This window comes from Propithecus coquereli, unplaced genomic scaffold (assembly GCF_000956105.1).
Source record: "Propithecus coquereli isolate 6110/MARCELLA unplaced genomic scaffold, Pcoq_1.0 Scaffold148, whole genome shotgun sequence".
Taxonomy (NCBI): domain Eukaryota; kingdom Metazoa; phylum Chordata; class Mammalia; order Primates; family Indriidae; genus Propithecus; species Propithecus coquereli.
In genome coordinates, this window is record NW_012139191.1 from 3,593,726 (window position 1) to 3,612,292 (window position 18,567).

Genomic DNA, 18,567 nt, shown 5'->3' on the forward strand with positions numbered 1-18,567 from the left:
CGCGCCCGCGCCAGTTGAGGTCAGCGTCATTTCAGGGGGAAAGGGCGGTGTCGTTTCGGGAAAACCGAAACTTAGGCCTACTCCAGGAAGTTCAGCCTGTCATGGAGTCACTCCTGCTCTCATTCCTGTTTCTGATTAACTACATTTAACAAACAACTAAAAGCGAGCACGGTCACAGAAGCAAATAGCATCAGTTAGAATCAGAGAGAGCACATTTTTCTCTAATCTCTAATCTTAAACAATTCGTCTCATACAAAGCAAAGTATATTCTCTTACTATCAATTCCTGTTTTTCACAGTCTTTTCCAGAAACAGTCACGGGGAGCAGAGCCGAGGAGCCGGGCATCTGCCCTCCCCAGCAGCTCGCAGGCGAACGTCCACAGGAGACTGTGCTTCACTCCCAGGGCTGTCACGTTCCAGAGGACTTCGCCCTCAGGACATTTTTTCTTTCTTAAAAGGACTTGTTCTTGTGGATATCCAGGTGGCTGGCTGGGAGAAGGAACCGGTTTCTCCAGCCCTTGGGCCTTCGCAGGCGGCCGGGCCAGACTCTACCGGGGGCTGGCGGGAGCGAACAGTGGGGCCGGGGTGGGCCTGCGCGGGGTCTGGGCTCTGGAGGACTCGAGAAAGTCTGCCGGGAGGAAGAGGAGGCAGAGGCCGCTGAGGCCCAGCCGGGAGGACAGGCCGGCCGGAGGCCCTTGCGCGCCCAGCCTGGGCCTGCACTTCCTGCAGCGGCTGCCGGGCGGGGCTGGCTGATGATTAACGGGGAAAGCCGCCCTCTGACGTGCTCACGCCTTCCTGGAGCGTGGGGCCCGCGGGGGCCCTGCCGTGTGTCTGGCACGGCCCTGACCCGACAGAGCCACTGCCGAGCAACTTCCGCTTCCCTGGCGCAGAGGGATCAGGATCTCTAGGCCAGACGGAGCCTGTCCCCACGTCTGCGGGGAGCACGGGCGCAGCCAGGAGGCCTTTAGGAAAGGGAGATCCTTCGCTGACGCCCCGAGGAGGAGATTTACCTGTCCCAGGTGAGACGAGTCGGGGTTGCGGCCCTCCTGGGCCGGCCTTTGCCTCCTGGCTTTCTCCTGCCGGGTTCCCGGAAAGTGCCGGTGATCACACACATGACCTTTGTTTTGCAGCTTCCACAGGGTTAAACATTAAAGGAGTGGGCTTCTCTGAGAGTTCAGGAATGCGCGACAGTTTCTCATCAGTGACTGTCACTTGGGCATGGCCGAAAGCTGAGACTCGGCTGGAATCTGGGGAGTCAGGAGTCAAACGCCGGAAAATTACTGTGACGCGGGACCCGGGCTGTCCACCGGGCAGACTCGTTCCCCTCCAGAGGGAAGGGCTCAGGGAACGCAGAGTCCTTCAGAAGTTTCTGGAGTTCTGAGAAGGCAGGCCCTGAATGGAGGGGCACACAGAGCTGGAGTCTTCGGGAATTGGCGTGGGGTTTAAATCCTGCATGTTTCATACAATTTGATGACTGAGGACTTTAAGAAGACTTAGCAGTTTTTCAACTAAAAGTAGGTACTTCAAGTCTGCCATGATGAAATGAATGAGAAGTCAAATCTCACGTCCCGCTCAAACTACCCCACAGAGATATTAACGAACAATGCCTGGCGTATGTTCTCTTTTAATCAAAGCAATTCATCTGGTGTCAGTTAAACTTGAAGTCAGCTTTGTGACAGCGTCCCAACTGCACACACCCTTCAAATGCCATCCCGTCATAAACCCATGCGATAGTAACCTCCTGACTCCGTTCCCGGAGCTCTGGGCGAGTCCCCGCACTGCCTGCCCTGTGGCTTCTGCCGGACTCTTCTCTCACGCAGAGATTGAATGACGTGTGAGCATGTTGGCAGACGGGGCGTTTAATGAGTTAAGTAATCTGTTCTCCCTCTGCGTCTGCGGCTACCTGCTTATCAGTGACGAGAAGTATTTCCTGATGGACCTTAATCCATCGCTGCAGTTCCAACAGCGCCGGGTCCACGCTTGGTATGATTGATTTCGGTAAAATGTGTAAACTTTCATAACGAGATGGCTTCATTTTTCCTCCTTTCTCTGACAGAGCCTGGAGTTCCGGGTGACTGGTAGAGCAGTTTGCTTGTGGAGTTGTGTTAATTGAAGCTTGAAAATTAGGAAATGATTTATTTGGCGCTTAATGATCCTGGATCTTGGGTCAGTCTCGGAAGGCTGTGATTTCATTTTGGTTGTGTGCAGCTGCTGCATAACTTGCTATCGAGACCGATTTTTAGGGATTTGCTGAGTCTATTTCAGACTATTACAAGGGGCTGGGTTCCACAGTGGAATGCTACTGCGGCACACATATTTCAAACCGTGGCATGCGTATAGTTTAGTGCACCTGCTCACTTTGGCTTTCCAAAGACATCATAGAAACAAGGGTGGAAACTCCACCTTCCTTCTCATGAGTGGTGGATGCCCAGCAACGTGCCTTTGTGTCGGGCGTGGGTTGTGGGCCCGAGCATCTTTGCGACCCTTCTCACTGACACTCCGTTTTATTCGGCAGGTCGGGGAGATACCTGCGAGCTGATGTGTGGCAGTTGTTTCCCATCCTGATTTCAGTTCTTGTATTTCCACTCCTGGGTTGGCTGTGGGGTCTGTCTTCTAGGGCCTGCCTGAGAAAAAGGGAGGTCGGAGCCCTGGATGTGTGTGTCAACACATTATAAAATCTCACTTCGGGGTCTCTGATGGGACCTGGCACCTCCTATTTCAGAGGGACAGGTGGACCGCCCTAGCAAGGCTGCGGAACCTGTGTGGATGCGACAGCCAGCGTGAGAACCACCCAGGTCACTGGGCTCCACGCATCGGGGGTGGGGAGATGGAGGGATGTCTGAAATGAGGAGACCCTTTCCTGAGGCTGAGGAGCATTGTTTTGGCAGACAGGTCCTGGTGTGCCAGCACACAGGGGATTTAGCCCTAAGTGTTCCAGTGGGACCAAGCAGTAGTGGCGAGTGCCTTGAATAGGCCAGTCCCAGGGGAGAAGGGAAAGGCAAAGAGAAAAAATGCGGGACTGCAGGGTGAGCAGGAGGGTTGTCAAAGATCAGAGGGGTCGGAAGGAAGGACCAAGAGGTGTACACGGCAGGATCCTCAAAGGCCAGGCAGCTGGCCTGGCCTTACTCAGTCCACCTTGACCTCCCTAACTCTGACCTTACCCCTTCGGCACCCCCCTCTGCCACAAGCCCTCTCTGTACTTCCTCAGACCTTCCGGACATGGTCCCACCCCAGGGCCTTTGCACCTGTGGCTTCTTCTGCAGGGAGAGCTCTTCCAACAGATGTCAGGGGAGGTGGCTGAGGCCCCACCTCATCACCATCCCTCGCGCAGCTTCTCGGGAGCCTGTCTCTGACCACCCTGCGGAATTGATAGCCAACCCGCCCCACGCACACCCCCCTTTCTAGTTTCTCCACACCTACTGCCACCTTCTAATAGGCTCTGTAATCTATTCGTTCCTTGTGTTGCTTGTCTTCCCTTTCGAGAATGCGAGCTCAAACGTGGCAGGATGGTTTTCTCAGGACGAGGGACTGAAATGAATAGCAGCAAGCCCAGGCTCTGCAGTTCGCTCCGTAGTTCAGAGCTCAGGCTGTTCCATCTGTACCCTCCACGTATATGCAGGCTTACCGGGGAGTAGGATCATTAATTCAGTGATTCTCAGACTTGGCGAGCACCAGAATCTCCCGGGAGGCTTATTTAAATACGGATTGCTGGGCCCACCCCCCAGGTGGTCTGAGCTGGGCCCAAGAACGTGCTTTTCTGATGCATTCCCAGGTGAGGCTGCTGCTGACCATCCTGAGACGTGCCGATCCGCCGTGTCTGTGGGCACATGTGAGCTGGCAGGGCACAGAAGACCTCTGCAGGGCGGACACTCGTCAGTGTGGGCTTTTACCTGCTTGCTTTATTTTCCCAGGGCGAGGAAGACCATGCGGAGATGCAGGGCAGCTGGGAAGGCTTCCTGACCGTGCTGGGCGTCCTGGCCGGGCTGGCAGGTAAGGGTTACCTGGACTGTTCGTGGGCACCCACTTGGACCACAGGGGGCCGTGGGGCACACAGCTGCCAGAGGGTCTTCCTTAGGCATTTCCCACTGTGTCCCTTTCCCTCGGCCATCTCTTCAGGGGGGTCTGTTTCCTCCAGGTGCTCTGGAGCCCCCACCGTCGTCACTGTCCTGGGAGCCTGACTCAGGCTCCTTCCCACCAGTTCTTGCACCTGTTGACATGTCCCCTCCCCTACCTGGGTTTTCACCTCTTCAGTTTCTATCTGGCTTCCAAGGAAGACCTGCCTCAGGCATCACCTCCTCCCTGAAGCCTGCCAGACCCTGTCATTCTCAGGCTGAGAATCACGGTTCCTGTTTATTGATGGGGTGAGGGGCCTGTTTCCTGTGATGCCTCCCCTTCCTCACCAGCCCGGGTATCAGTCAGAATGGGCTCAAGGGTGTGCAAGGCCTGGGTCTCCTGCCCAGACTCTGCTTTGCAAAAGACACAGCATGCAGGCTGGAGGCTCCTTGGCGGGGCTGGAGTGTGTACAACCAGCTTTAGCTTTAAGTAGGTCTTGTCTTGTTTCCATTGCTGCAGGGGTGTGAGTCTTGCTTTCCCAGCCAGATTATAAACCCCTCTTGCGTTCTTTACTGCAGGGATTTGAAGGCATGTATTGAGGAATAAGATATTAAATACGTACAGAAAAGGGCACCCATCCTAAAGGTTTAGCTCCATGAGTTTTCACAAACTGGGCACATTCGCGTCAATGATGTTGAGACAGAAACATTCCTTGAGCAGCTCCTTCCTGTGTCCTACCACCCCCTCCCCAGAGGGACCATCATTCTGACTTCTCACTGCACAGACGAGTTTCTCTTGTTCTGTACTTTATGTGTGTTCTCTATTTTGGATGGCTACACAGTGTGTTTTAAAACTCTGGTCCTGACAACATTTGAAAAAATAAAATGGAATAAAATAGAACAGGAAATATCAGAGTGTGTTGCATGCAGAACTGTTTTGTGAAATCTTGGCTTGGATGCGTTTATACCTTAGTCTGTGAGTGCCAGGCTGTGGTGTCGAACTGTGTTTGGGGGCAAAGACGTTTGCAAGCTGTATGGTAAGCAGTACAAGGTGCTCGGGGGTGCTTGTTAAACAACTGTTTGCAGAGCGGAGAGGAAAACAAGGTCCCTGCTTGTGCAGAGCTTAGAGGCTGAGAGTGGGGCTAGCAACCCCCCTTGATATACATCTTGGGCACAAGGTACCATCGGAGCCTATTTTGGCCATGGTGACAAAAATCTCTCCCAAAGGTTTGGTGGGCAACTGATGGACTCTGGGTCTGGTGTTTCTGAGACTTTTCCCTGGGGAAGCTGAGGCTTAAGTACTGTTTTGAGGGCAGAGAGGCTCTGGCTTGAGGCCTGGAGATGGCTATTCTCGGAGAGGAGAGTATTATGGGCTAATTCCAGAGCCCCCAGGGAGACGGGGTCATCCCCACATTTGTAATGAACACTGAAGTCCTCCGATGATTCATCTTGGGAAGTCCCGTGGGCAGAATCGTCTTCATTTATAGACTTGGCTCTGAATAGCCAAGAGCAGCCTCTGTGTGCACCCAGCCCGCCCCCTCCACCTTGCTTACCGTACAATGGGCTGTACAGAACTCAGCCACGTTGCTCTTCACTCAGTGAATATTCACTGGACCCTTGTTATATGCCACTTAGTCGTAGGCCCTCGGACGAGTAAAACCAGGCATAGTCCTTGCAAACACAGGGGTTAGAGCCTGGTCGGGAAAACAAGTATGAAATTGTGAGCAAAAATAAATATAAAACCACGCTGTGACAGTTGCTTTGCTGCTTTGAGACCCTGTTCTAGAATTGTAGCCCAGATAGGGTGGTCTGGGAAGGCTTCCCTGGGGAGGAGATGACAGGGCCGGCAGCTGAGGAGCAAGTGAGGCTGGCACTCCAGGCTGGTCACTGCATGTGCCAAGGTCCTGGGGCCAGAAAGAGTTGGTGAGTTTGATAAATTAGACGGTCCAGTGGCGGGAGGGTGGAGTTTAGGACAAATTGCAGCTAGGGAGAAAGTTGATGTGGAGCTAAGTTGGGTCTTAAAATGTGATAATGTTAAGGATTATCTGGTTTTTATCCTAAACGACATTGATCTTTCAAAGTGTGGAGGTGGAAGTAGGGGAGGGGTCCCAGCTCAGATTCGTGTTTTGAGAATCCCCCTCTGGCTGCCACAGGTTAGGGGGGGTGGGGGTGGCTCAGTGGGACACTGACTCCTGCCACCATCAGCGGGACCTGGGGGCAGCTTGGGCCAGCCCAGGACCCCCCTCACTTCTCGGTTTCCTCCTGTGGGTTCCCACGTCTGACACATCCTGACTCCCATCGTTTCCTTCTGAAGCTGTGTCACCAAAGCCCTTCTCTTCTGCCCTCCATTTCATTTCCCTTCCTCCTGTCAACCTACATCTCCGGTCTGGCGCTCCCATCCATTACAAACTCCAGGGAAGAGAGGAGAGGTGAGGGCTCCTCAGATGTAGCCAGGGAGGCCCAAAGAGGCGGGGTGGGTGTAGCCCCTTATGCCCCAGAGAATCGGGAGCTGGGAGCAGGCGTGGCAGAAGAATGACACTTGTATTTAGTGTCAACTTGGGGAGGACAGGCAGGAGCCACAGAGGCTGGCAAGCGAGCCACCGTGTGGGTGATTTACGCTTTGCAGACATTAGGGTGGAGTGAGTAGAAGAAACGGAATCTTTGCAGTCCTCGTGGGCGGCCAAGAGAGAAAGCAGGAAGCCGGGGCGGAGACGTGGATTTGTGAGCTGGGGAGAGTTGGCATGAATGAGAATCTTCCATGTGGATAATCTCCTACAAGGGCATCATGGGGACAGCAGAGGCTGGGACCTGGTATTGGGTGACAGTGTCGCCGGTGGCCGCAGGGAGGGTCCCGGGCAGGAGCTCTCTCACTGCCCTGCCCTGTCTGCCTCTTTGCTCTACAGAGGAGAAGGCGGAGCAAAGGCTAAAGGGAGGTTTCGAGGTGAGGTAGGCGACTGACAAAGGTCTTATTTGCTGTTCGCGTGTTTGCTCTGCGTAGGGCAGGGTTACACGCCCCACCACTGATAAGACACAGATGAGACAGGAATGAGATTCAGGACCTCAGATTACTGGAAATACAGCTTCGGAGTCTCCAGGCGTAGCCGGAGGGCAGTTTACCTGGGCAAGGACAGCCAGCACCATGTCAGGGGCATTCGGGCTTAGGATTTGGTGCCTCCTGATTAATTGTAAGGTCAAATGCAACTCAAGGACTTCCCTTCCTTCCTCCCTTTCTTCCACCTCCCCAGCTGCAGCGTAGGGTACGGAGCCTACGTGTATTAATATTTGCTGATTCCTTGGTCACACGTGCAGTCCGTGGGGCGTGTAAGGACTGGCTTGGGAGTGAAATAATCTCACCGTCGCACACAACGCAGTGGAAGGAACTACGGTTTCAGAGGGTTTGCTTATTCTGAGGAAGTTGCCTGGGAAGAGGTCCTGGGAGGGCCAGCCTGGGGCGCACCCACCCTGGTACTGCCTGCCCTATCCTGCGGGGCTCTGACCCTGTGATCCCCATGACCTGAAGCAGAGGTGCAGGAGGAGCTGGGTCATTACAGCAAGGAGTGAGAAGTGGCCTGTCCTGCTTTCCTTGGGGTGTAGATTTGGCTATTTCTTTTTTCTCTTTTTCTTCCTCCTCTTCTTCTTTTTTTTCTTTTCTTTTCTTTTTTTTGAGACTGGGTCTTGCTCTGTAGCCCTGGCTGGAGTGCAGTGGTGTCATTATAGCTCACTGCAACATGAAACTCCTGGGCTCGAGTGATCCTCCTGCTTCAGCCTCCTGAGTAGCTGGGACCACAGGCGCACACCATCATATCTGGCTAATTTTTCTGTCTTTAGTGGAGACGGGGGTCTCGATTTTGCTCAGGCTGGTCTCAAACTCCTGGCCTCAAGCGATCCTCCCCCCTCGGCCTCCCCAAGTGCTGGGACTACAGGTGTGAGCCACCACGCCAGGCCTCCTTCTTAACATGCACTTCGGGGTTCATCGAAAGGGCCGAGTTGGCCCAGTGGCTGCGGCTTCCCTGGGGAATCGTTTCTGATTTCCCTTCCTGAGATTTTTTTTTTTTACATGAAAGATTAAAGGAATCTTGGAGCAGAGAGACCTGCCCCAGGGGTCGGGCGGAAGACCTGCCCTGAGTTGTGTTTTAGAGTCACTCCTCTCTTCTCCTGTCATGCCCAGGGAGGGACAACGCAAAGAGTAGAGATTGTGCTTACCCGGACACCAGATTGGCTTAGTGAATTCCGCCCTTCCTCAGTTCTGCCTCTGCCAAGCCAGGGCCCCTCCTTGACCCTGGCCACCATGCCGCTCCTGCTGCAGTGGGGCCGGTTGTGCGGCAGCTCACTCTCGCCCATCAGCGAGTCCCCCCCGGGGGAGCCAGGGCCACCCCGCAGTGTGTTCTGGGTGCTTAGGTGAGTGTCAGTGTGTCACTGTGTGTCCGCCAGCCTGGCTCCTCCCCAGAAACCCCAAGGGCTGTGATGAGACTGTTTTAGAACCAGCCTTATCACTTGGCCTTGCAAGATAGGAAGGAAAGGGGAGCCACGGTTATTTGGGGACACCCAACCAACGCATATGGCAGGCTGCTGGCCAGCGCCCTGGATCACGCAGCACCAGAGACTAAGAGGAATGTGTCACAGTCTTACTGATGCACGGTTGAGAAGAAAGCTAGGTGTGTGGTCTGCCAGGATGTCACTCTGAGTGACATCAGAGGGGAAAGAGCATGAAATTCAGAGTGGGAAGGTCGGAGTTTGGGTCCAGGCTCCGCTGCTGTGACTGCAAGTCCTGGGGTAGTGCCAGTAGATAGGCTGTTTCCTTACTGAGGCTCAGAGGGAGGGTCTGTTGCCGGCAATCCTTGGCCTTCCGTGGCTTGCGGATGCATCATTCATCATTCTGCTTCCATCCTCCCATGGTGTTCTTATTTGTGTGCTTCTGTGCCCAAATCTCCCTCTGCCTTTCTCTTGTAGGGACACCTGTGACTGGATTTAGGGTCCATCCTAAATCCAGATTGATTCCATCTTAAGATCCTTAACTAATTGCGTCTGCAAAGACCATATTTTCAAAGGTCACACTCTGAGGATCAGTGGACATGAATTTTTGGGGAACACTGCTCAACCCAGTGCGACCATGGATTGAGGGGAGTGGAGTGGAAAGGGGGGCACAGCGGTGGCTTTGTGTCTGCTGGAAGCAGGGATACCTGGTGTTAGGACCAGTAGGACACACAGAGTCTGAGCCATTGGATGGGACACCCGGGCGCTGCAACTGTGAATACAGAAGGGTGAAACCGCACAGCTGATTTACGTAGATTGATTCATTTACCAACTTGAAAACGTGGTTGTCTTCCAGCTTCTGGATCCGGCTACCAAATCGTAGAAGGTCCCAAGAATGCAACGGTCCTGGAGGGCTCGGAGGCTCGCTTCAACTGCACCGTCTCCCAGGGCTGGAAGCTCATCATGTGGGCTCTGGAAGGCACCGTGGTGCTGAGCGTGACGCCCACGGAGCCCATCATCACCAACGACCGCTTCACCTCCGAGAGCTATGACGTGGGCGACAACTTCGTCTCTGAGATGATCATCCACGACGTGCAGCTCAACGATTCTGGGCAGGTCAAATGCAGCCTCCAGAACAGTAACCGGGATGCATCTGCTTTCCTTTCGGTCCAAGGTGTGTTTGCAGGTGGCTCCAACGCGGAGCATCTGGAGTCCATTGGGTTGGATGTCAGAGGGCCGGAAGGGACCTTCTGAGGTTCATGCCGTATGGGATGACACGGTCCACCTTCAGTTGGTGTTATACTTACAACTATGCTGAACTGGCATCATTTTTTTTGTGTTTTGTGTTTTGTGGTTTGTCTATCTGTCACCTCTTTCCTCCTCCCTCCTTCCCTCCCTCCCTCCCTTCCTCCCTTCTTTCATGCACGGTCAGCCTTCAATAGGTCAGCCTGGCAATAGGCTTAGGATTATTCTAAATGGACTAATGTTTGTTAATTTGTAGATTTCTCTCCTTTCTTCCTCCCTCCCTTTCTTCTTTCCCCTTTCCCTGCTCGGTTCCCTCTCTCTTTCCTTCTTTCCTTTCCTCTTTTCCTTATTAACACTGTTAGAGACGAATTTTATCACTTGCCCATCTAATCCATCTCAGTGTCTAATAACTTCTGGAAATACATCCTGGAATTCTTCTGGGGCCGGTTGCAGTCACTTTTCTTTGGTTTAGAGATAGTTGACGGTTGCTGCCCTTTCTCTAGTTTTTCATGCACTTGGCTGCATTTCTTTGCTTACATCATTTATCAGCTTTGGAGCATGCTTGAACTTTTCCTCTTCCAAGTGGAATTTCCCCAATCGATTTCTCTTCCCTGCCCCCAGCTACAGTGGTGATGATAGCCAAAGGTGTGTGTTCACCAAATATATCAAGTCGTTGAGAGAGAAGACAAGAGTATACAAAACTTATAATAATGGATAACTTATTTTTCATTTTGAAAGGTAATTTTGAGGTGCCGAAGATCATGTTGCACGATAAAGAAAGTAAAAGAATGCTTTATAAGGATTTGGAATAGTCTTACCAAAATTGAATCACTTTGCATTTTTTAAAAGTATATTTATACTCTAATATCGATGCATTGGAACGAGTAGAATTCCTAATTTCTATGGCAGTAAGAGACTACATTATGTCTTTGAAATAATTTCTTATATCAATTTATTTACTTGTCTAGAAGGAATTCCCAAAGATTCTTTCCATATTCACGTTGCTGTCAAATCAGATTTGATAACATTTGGTGGAGACCTTTCTACCTATTTCTATTTGTATCTTCAAAATTCCTTTTTACTTTAGAAATTTAGCTGAACTTGTGTACCTTTACTTTTGTGTGTCTTTAATTTTGTGTGATTTAATTGGGGTACAGTAATATTTTCTAAATAAGTGATTTTATAAAGCTACCTAGGACTATTGGCCTAATTTGCATGACCAGATTCTTGTTATAATAATTTGTAGTATAAAGGAAAGAACACAGGAAAAGGAATCAAAGATATAAATGCTGGTTTTGACTTCACCAGTTATCCTCCAGAGAGACTCTTGGGATGGCCCAATTTCTTCATCTTTGAAATTGGGATAAAGCTTCCCGCCCACCTCACCGGTTTGCTGTGAGGATCAGGTGAAAAATTGACTGAGGATGGTTTGAAGACTCCAAAGTTCTCTTAATTCTGCACATTCAGTTGGGAGGCAGAGCGCTCTAGCGGTTAGTAGTGCAGACTCAGGGGCCCGGCTGCCTGGGTGCGCGTTCCCTGTTTATTACAATCTGTGTGACCTTGGGCACGTTACTTAATGACTTTGTGTTCCAGTTTCCTCATCGTAGGGCCGTTGTGCCATCAAGTGAGTAGGTCCGTGTAAAGCCTTCACAGCAGCTAGCGTACAGCAGTCCGCATGTGGCCATGTGCTGTTATCGATTGCGTTCCCAATGAAAGCATGCCCTCGTGTCAGGTATTTAAGGGTGACTCAAAAAAAAAAAAAATGAATAGACTAAGACACAATTCTTGTTCTGAAGAACCTCACAAGAAGAGTGGATGATGAAAGTCACACAAATAATCGGGGTGCCACACAGGTGCTGGCAAGTGCAGGGGATGGGAGATGACAGTCAGCAAAGCCTCCGTGGGTGATTCCACGGAGACGGTGCCGTTCGAGATGTGCCGTGGAGGTCGGTAGATGGTAGGCCAAATGAGGATGCCAGAGAGCAGGACGGCACCCCTCGGTCAGGGAAATGCAGGATCAAAGGCATGGCTCATGGTTGCTATAGTGACGACATATCAAATTCATAAATCCACGTTGTTTTGTAGCATCTTTTCCGAGAGCCATAAATCTACCAATTTGTCTGAATACCCTAACATGCATTTTGATAGATTGGTAATTACTGTAGTTTTTGGTTCTAATACAGACGGAAGAGCAAGCGTCTAGGGAAGTTAAAGGCTTCCCCAAGGTCACACGGAGGGAACCCAGAGAGCTGGGACAGAACTCGATCATTTCACCCTGGTTTCATTGGTCTGGGTGGCACTTAGTTCCCAGAGAAGCAAGTGTTCTCTGAGCAGCTGGGTCTCCCTCAAGGGAGAAAGAATCTTGAAAAAAGAAGAAACACCCATGAATTATCCAATGATTGTTTTTCCCCCCTCCTTATATGTCAACAAGAAAAGTAAAGAGAGCTGACGTAACTCCAAACTGAGTCATCTAAGATCTATGCGAATACTCCAGCAATCACTTTGTGTGACCTGTTTGTCACGCACCTGGATAACGTTTGTGAAAGCCAGTGGGAAAAAGTTGAATCCTGATTGTATACAGAAAAAGAAAGTGTCTGAGATGGCTGTATTGGTCTAGTTACGGCTCGATCCACCAACTGATTGCACAGCGAACTCTAGACCTCTTACATTCTGTGGGCCACAAGGACTTGATTAAGTTCAAGATCCTCTGTTGCTAACCGAGGCAATGCCATTCCTCCCAGTTCCTGGCATCTGAAACCACCTCTCCACTAAACAAAACAAAACAATAAACAGACTAAAGAACAATCACAAAACCTTTTAGATTTAAGGAACAAATCCTTTTTCTACTTATTTTCATTTACAGTGGCCCTTGACTTAGCCAAAGCGCCTTACCTATTTTAAGAGAATATTCAGGAAAGGAATAATTGGAAATCTAACATTTCAGAGTAGAAAGGTCTTTCCAAGCTGATCCAGCTCTGTGTAGTCTGGGGACTCCTGGGCACACCCATAGACCCTTTCAGGATGGCCTGTGTGGTCACGACTGTTTTCATAATAATACTAAGACGTTAGCTGCCTTTTTTACTCTTGTTCTCACAAATGTGCATGGGAGCTTTCCACTGCACATTGGAAAGGTCCGAGTAACTCAGTGGACCAGCATTTTCCAAATGACTGAAGTATAATGATACAGAATCACGCAAGGGTAAAAGATCCATTCAAAGTACCAGATAGTGCAATGGATTTTAATGCAACAGAGAATGAAAGTTCCAGATCCACAGTGCAACCAACCTTTAAAAAAACGTTACTTGTTGAGTATATAAGAATCTCCACAATTATCTGAAAAAGCTAATAAACCCTCCTCACTGTTCCAACTACATATCTATGTGAGTTTAGATTTTCTTTACATCATTCAAACAAAGCAGTATATTGCAACAGACTGAATAAAGAAACAGATATGAGAGTACAGCCAGACAGTAGAGATTTGCATGGGTGTAAAACAGTGCCACTCTTTTTATTAACTTTTTTGGTTTAAACATATAATCCTTTTTCATAAAAATGTTAGTCTAAATTAACATGTAATGAGTTATTGTTATGTTTAGATAAATATTTTAAAATAATTATTTAATTTTAATTTCAAATATGATAAATATTTGTAGCTACAGCTCACAGAAATGAAAGGTCTTTGGAGTCCTCAATGATTTTGAAAAGTGTAAACGGCACTGAAACGAAAATGTTTGGGAACTGCTGATCTGGTCAAATCGTCTCACCAGACAGGCGAGGAACAGAGAAGCCCACAATTTCCGTGAGTCGCCCAAGGCGATGGCAGTTTTGTGGCAGAGCCAGGACTGAGAATAGGTTTTTGATTCCTGGTCTGGTGTTCTTTCCACTGTACTGTGCGGCCGGCAGTTTTAGCATGTTTTAATGTGGACATTTCACCGAGGCTGTGTCTTTCCTGGGACCAATCCTTAGGTTATTCCAGTAACACTTGCAAAAACAAGCGCTATTTTCATACGAGTTATTTACAGCGGGAACACTGGCCTCTGCAAGTGGGTTCTTCACAAAAATTTAAAAATAACTTACCTAAGTTATTCTGGTATATGATCTGGGTTAGTTACTTCTGTAATTAGAGTAGATGTTGATTTAATTTGTAACAAGAAATATTTTAAGGCAATATCATAGGAAGTTATGTTCAAAAAATATGTGACCTCCAAAATAAATAAAATGAATCTGACCAAAAGTCCAGGAGAGGCTTGCCTCCCACGCTGGTATGTGTCCTCCTTACATTGAAAAGAAGGTGGAGATTGTTTCCCCTTTTTGCCTTTGCTGCCAGGACAGCCCAGGACAATTTTGTAGCTCCACTTCAGTGACTGTGTAGCCTCCTATGGCACAGACATCTGCCTTCTCTTCCCCATATAATTATTTTCCTCTGGTTCCTGATTTTCATTTATTCATTTTCCATGTAATTTTATGTTTTCTTGGGAGCAACTTCACCTTCTTTGAGAACCCAGCAGGTATAAAAAAAAGACACAGATAAAACCTGAGTTAAGGTTTCCTGGTATAGACACAGCCTTTGGGGCTTGGGAAAATTGGTCTCATGAAATGTGATTTGAAGCAAAAATTTAAAGAAAAAAAAAGAAATACAAAACCTGAGAGGCACTGTCATCTCTTCAGAATGTTTCTCTCTTTTCTCCTTTAGTTATGGGAGTGTTGCTCATCCCCAGTGCTAGTCTTGTGGTCACTGAGGATGAGCCTTGTAATGTTACTTGTCGAGCGTTGGGCTGGACCCCACTCCCGGAGTTTTCCTGGGAGGTCGGCGTCCCCGTCAGCCAGGCCAGCAATTACTCTGTGCCGGAGCCCGGAGACCTTCACAGTGCGCGGAGCATCCTGGCTCTCACGCCGCAGGGCAATGGGACTTTGACTTGCGTGGCCACTCTGAGGAGCCTGCAGGCCCACAAGTCTGCAAGTGTGAACCTCACTGTGGTTCAGCCTGCCCTGGGTAAGTGCAGACTCTGCTTTGCATCAGATACATTGTTATTTCATGCTGTATACTGTGTCATTCTCCTTCATCAACAGTGCCTAGGAAAATCATATGGCGAACTTGATTTTCAGGTAGGGCCGCTAATGAAGGCAAGTCACGTCTGCTGTTAGTTTAATGACCCTGTAAACTCGTCTGCTTGTTAAATTCCATCTTAACGTTTTTCTCTTTCCTAATTGCATTTGAAAACCATTGAGAATCTTGCTGGTTATTTATCATAAAAGAGCGTCAGATTCAGAGACTAATAGTTGGAGTAAACATTTTCCTCTAGCTTTTACCCACCGCTGCACCAGTTTCATCCCACCCTCTGAGACAATATGGAGCAAGTCCTAGTGTTTCAGGAAGGTGTTCAGGTCCTGTTGGATTTCTTCCAACTCAGTGCAATTATGACGCTTCATTTTTTACCCAGCAAATCCACAATGTATTTCAAAGTATCGAGTCTCTATATATTGTTTAACTTGACTAAGTGACATAACTTGGACATTTAGATCCCCCCAAAGAATCTCCTCTAGGGTTCTTGGCGTACCAGAAACTCTAACCACGTTTCTTGAAAGGTTGCACAGAGCCTGCGAGCTCTGAGTTGGCCTGGACAGGGTGGGGTCGGGGCGCTGGAGTTTTATTTTAATTTCTTTATCTTCCAAAAGAGGAAGGGAGACCTAGAGAAATGCCATGGTTCTATCCAGGCCACATAGCTGGTGGGGCAAAGCTGGGCCTAGAAGCTAAGAACTTTTCTTTTGGTCTAAGCTTTTCCTATTATGAAAACACCTTTACTTGAGATCTTTGAAAGTGCAGAACAAAGCTACAGCCAAAGCAAAATAATAATAGTAACAATAATAAACAGCACTCTATAGCACTTACCAAGTATCGGGCAGTATTCTAAGCTCTTCTCAAATATTCACCAAGTTAACCTGCCTGACAGCCCCGTGAGTGGTGTTGCTCTTACCGCCATGGTCAAGACGGTGACAGGGTCAGTGCTGTTCAGAGTTTGCCCACGTCTGTAGAGTGAGTAAATGGCAGGGACAGCCTTTCTCTAGAATCTGCTCACCTGGCAACTCTGTACACCATGTGAGCAGCCACTTGGGGGCATATGGGTGTCCTGTGGCTGCCGTAACAGTGCCACAGACGGGGTGGCTTAAACGATGGAATTCATTGTCTCGCGGTTGTGGAGGCTGGAGGTCTGAGATGTCAGCAGGGCTGGTTCCTCCCGAGGCCGTGAAGGAGAACCCGTCCCGTGCCTCTCCCTCACTCTGGTGCTTTGCCGGCGACCTTTGACATTGCCTGGGTTGCAGAAGCGTCACCCTGGCCTCTGCCTTCACCATCACACGGCTTTCTCCTGTCTTTTGTCTTTCCCGATGTAAACATTTCTGAAGCGTCCAGGCTATTTCTGCAAGATGCCTCTTAATTTCGCTTTGCCTGAATTTTTCCCACATACTTTGATTTAGGCTAAACACTCTGGCAAGATACAGGGGATGCCATGTGGGCACAGGATGACAATTTTCTCTCTCATTGGCAGTAAGTTTATGGTTCAGTTAAGGTGACATCCCCCAGATTTCTCCATTGTAAAGGTACCTTTTGGCCTTTATAAATAATATGTAATCTACGGATACTGTGGGAATATCCTGTTTGCTTGCCGTCTTTCGCCCAATAACTCGCATTCATGAAGTCATTGCCGGAATTAACTATTTCTGTGGTGGTCGTAAAAGAGCGATTTCCTGCTTCCATTACTCTTTCCTTGTTTAGTAGTTGGCATTCTTCCATCGAGAAGAGACTTCCGTGGGAATCCCTTCAAGCTGGCTCTGGTGTCCTTCCGACATTTCCTCTTAGTTTTTGAGCACCTGGCCCAACAAGATGTCCCAGACTCAACTTTGCACTCCCCTGTCCCCGCCTGGAATCCGCCATTTCTCCAAGCAGCCAACCTTAAATATCATACTTTAAGCTATCTAAGTATGATAAATTATGGTCCAGACTTTGAAAGGGAAGATTTAAAAATTTCCATTGGCACCCAATGGGATAAAACTGTTGAACATCTTAACAAGGTAATAATGTGGCCAGAGCTCTGGCCTGATTGGTGGTACCCCGTGGAAATGGAGTTTAGAGATTAGCTTGCCTGCACATTTTTTCTTTTGTAGGGGAAGGGAAAAGAAAGAGGCACTTCATTTCCCTTAATCAGGTTTAATTCAGCCGAATTCTTCTTGGACTAGGACTGGCGCCTTAATTATGGCAGCTGGAGGCGTGACGGCTGGGGAGGTAAGGTCAGCGGGTGCCCTGCCGTGAGTCTGGCTTTATTGGGCTCATTTGGAAAAGGGTAATTTGTTTCTAAATTATTCATCAAGGTCCAGAGCAGTTGGTGCTGGCTGCGTGTTGTGTGTTTTATGCAAGTTTTATCAGTCGAAGACCTCGTTGCAGCCTTGGCTCACGGAGCTGGTGGCCAGAGGAAGCGTTAGGAGCACAGCGAGGCTTACAGAGAGTCAATGAGGCTGGGGATGGGATAAACATCGATTTTTCCACCCATTTCCTAGAAGGGCAAGGAATTTGTTTTCATTTCCAGAACGAAGCCTGTGTGCCGTTTAAAGAAGAACGACAATGGCGGATTAGGAGGCCTGACCAGGTCAAGCCAAAACGTTGTGTGAGGTCCTTGCTGGTTCGTGGTTCGAAAGGCTTCTTTAAAGAAGAGCGTATCGAAAGGGTTAACACTTATCTTCAGATCTGTTTTCCTAAAAATCAATGTCTTTCAAAAAACTTATTATTTTTTTATTTCAACAGAGGCGGGGGTGTGAGTATTTTTTGTTACAGGAGTAAGATGAACCTTGCTCACTGCAGGCACGTCTAAAACTGGAGAGGGAGGACGCCTCCCGCCCCTGTCGGTGCCATCTGCGCCCCTCTGGGATGTCTTCTTTGTGCACTTATTCGTGTCTCGGTTGCAGAATGATTAAGTGAAGCAGTATTTCTAGGACCCCCCAACACCTTGTGGGACGTAGTGATTCCTGGTTATAATCTCATTTTTTTTTTTTTTGAGAAGTGACAGTCTGGAAGACAGGGAAGAGTGGTGGAAGGACGGTCCTGCATCTTTGCTCTGGCACCGATGGTGCAACTTTGGGCAAGTCGCTGACCTTCGGGCTCAGTTTTCTCACCTGTAAAATGGGCAGGAGGAGAACAGCAGTTCTCTGTCCTGGCTGTGTGTCAGAGTCCCTGGAGGAGCCTTAACACACATGTAGATGCCCAGGTCGCTCCCCAGAGGTTCTGGTTTCGTTGGTCTTCGTGGAGCCTGGGAATTGTGATTTAAAAAAAAGTTCCCAAGTTACTCTAATGGGCAGCCAAGACTGGGGGCTACTAGACTAAAAACCCTCTAAGACCCTGGCTTTCCATTCAGCCTCATCGGCTGCTCCTGCCTACACAGACTTGGACATGACACAGCCGGTGTTCTGATCCTAACTCACCCACTCATTTGCTGTGTGACTTTGGGCAAATTATGTACCCTCTCTGAGCCTCAGTTTTCCCATCTGTAAAACTGAGATAATAATACCTACCTTATAGGGATGTTGTTGGTGTGAGAATTAAGTGGGTTAAAATGCCTAAAGCACTTAGGACAGTCCTGGTCCCAAAGCACACAGGACAGGAGAGTGAGCAATTTATTATCATTTATTTTATTGATTCAGAGATCTCCTGCGTCCCCTCTAGTGGGCACAGGAGCATGCTTTGCACATGTTGGTGGTGACATTTTATATTAATGTGTGCTTTTCACATGCTGGTGGTGACATCTTATATT

The 18,567-nt window shown here is 49.0% G+C and overlaps 1 protein-coding gene across 6 annotated transcripts in view; it reads left to right on the plus strand.

Annotated features, from left to right (window-relative positions):
• Positions 1 to 252: 252 nt before the first annotated feature.
• IGSF5 (immunoglobulin superfamily, member 5) overlaps positions 253 to 18,567 on the plus strand; it is a 43,398-nt gene continuing 25,083 nt past the window's right edge. The window contains exons 1-4 of one of the 6 annotated variants that reach the window (XM_012640110.1): positions 253 to 1,513; positions 3,911 to 3,989; positions 9,381 to 9,698; positions 14,463 to 14,762. In XM_012640110.1, coding sequence (XP_012495564.1) covers positions 3,932 to 3,989; positions 9,381 to 9,698; positions 14,463 to 14,762 — 676 coding nt within the window. In that variant the 5' untranslated portion in view covers positions 253 to 1,513; positions 3,911 to 3,931. The other 5 variants (XM_012640109.1, XM_012640111.1, XM_012640108.1 and 2 more) reach the window with 5 other exon arrangements.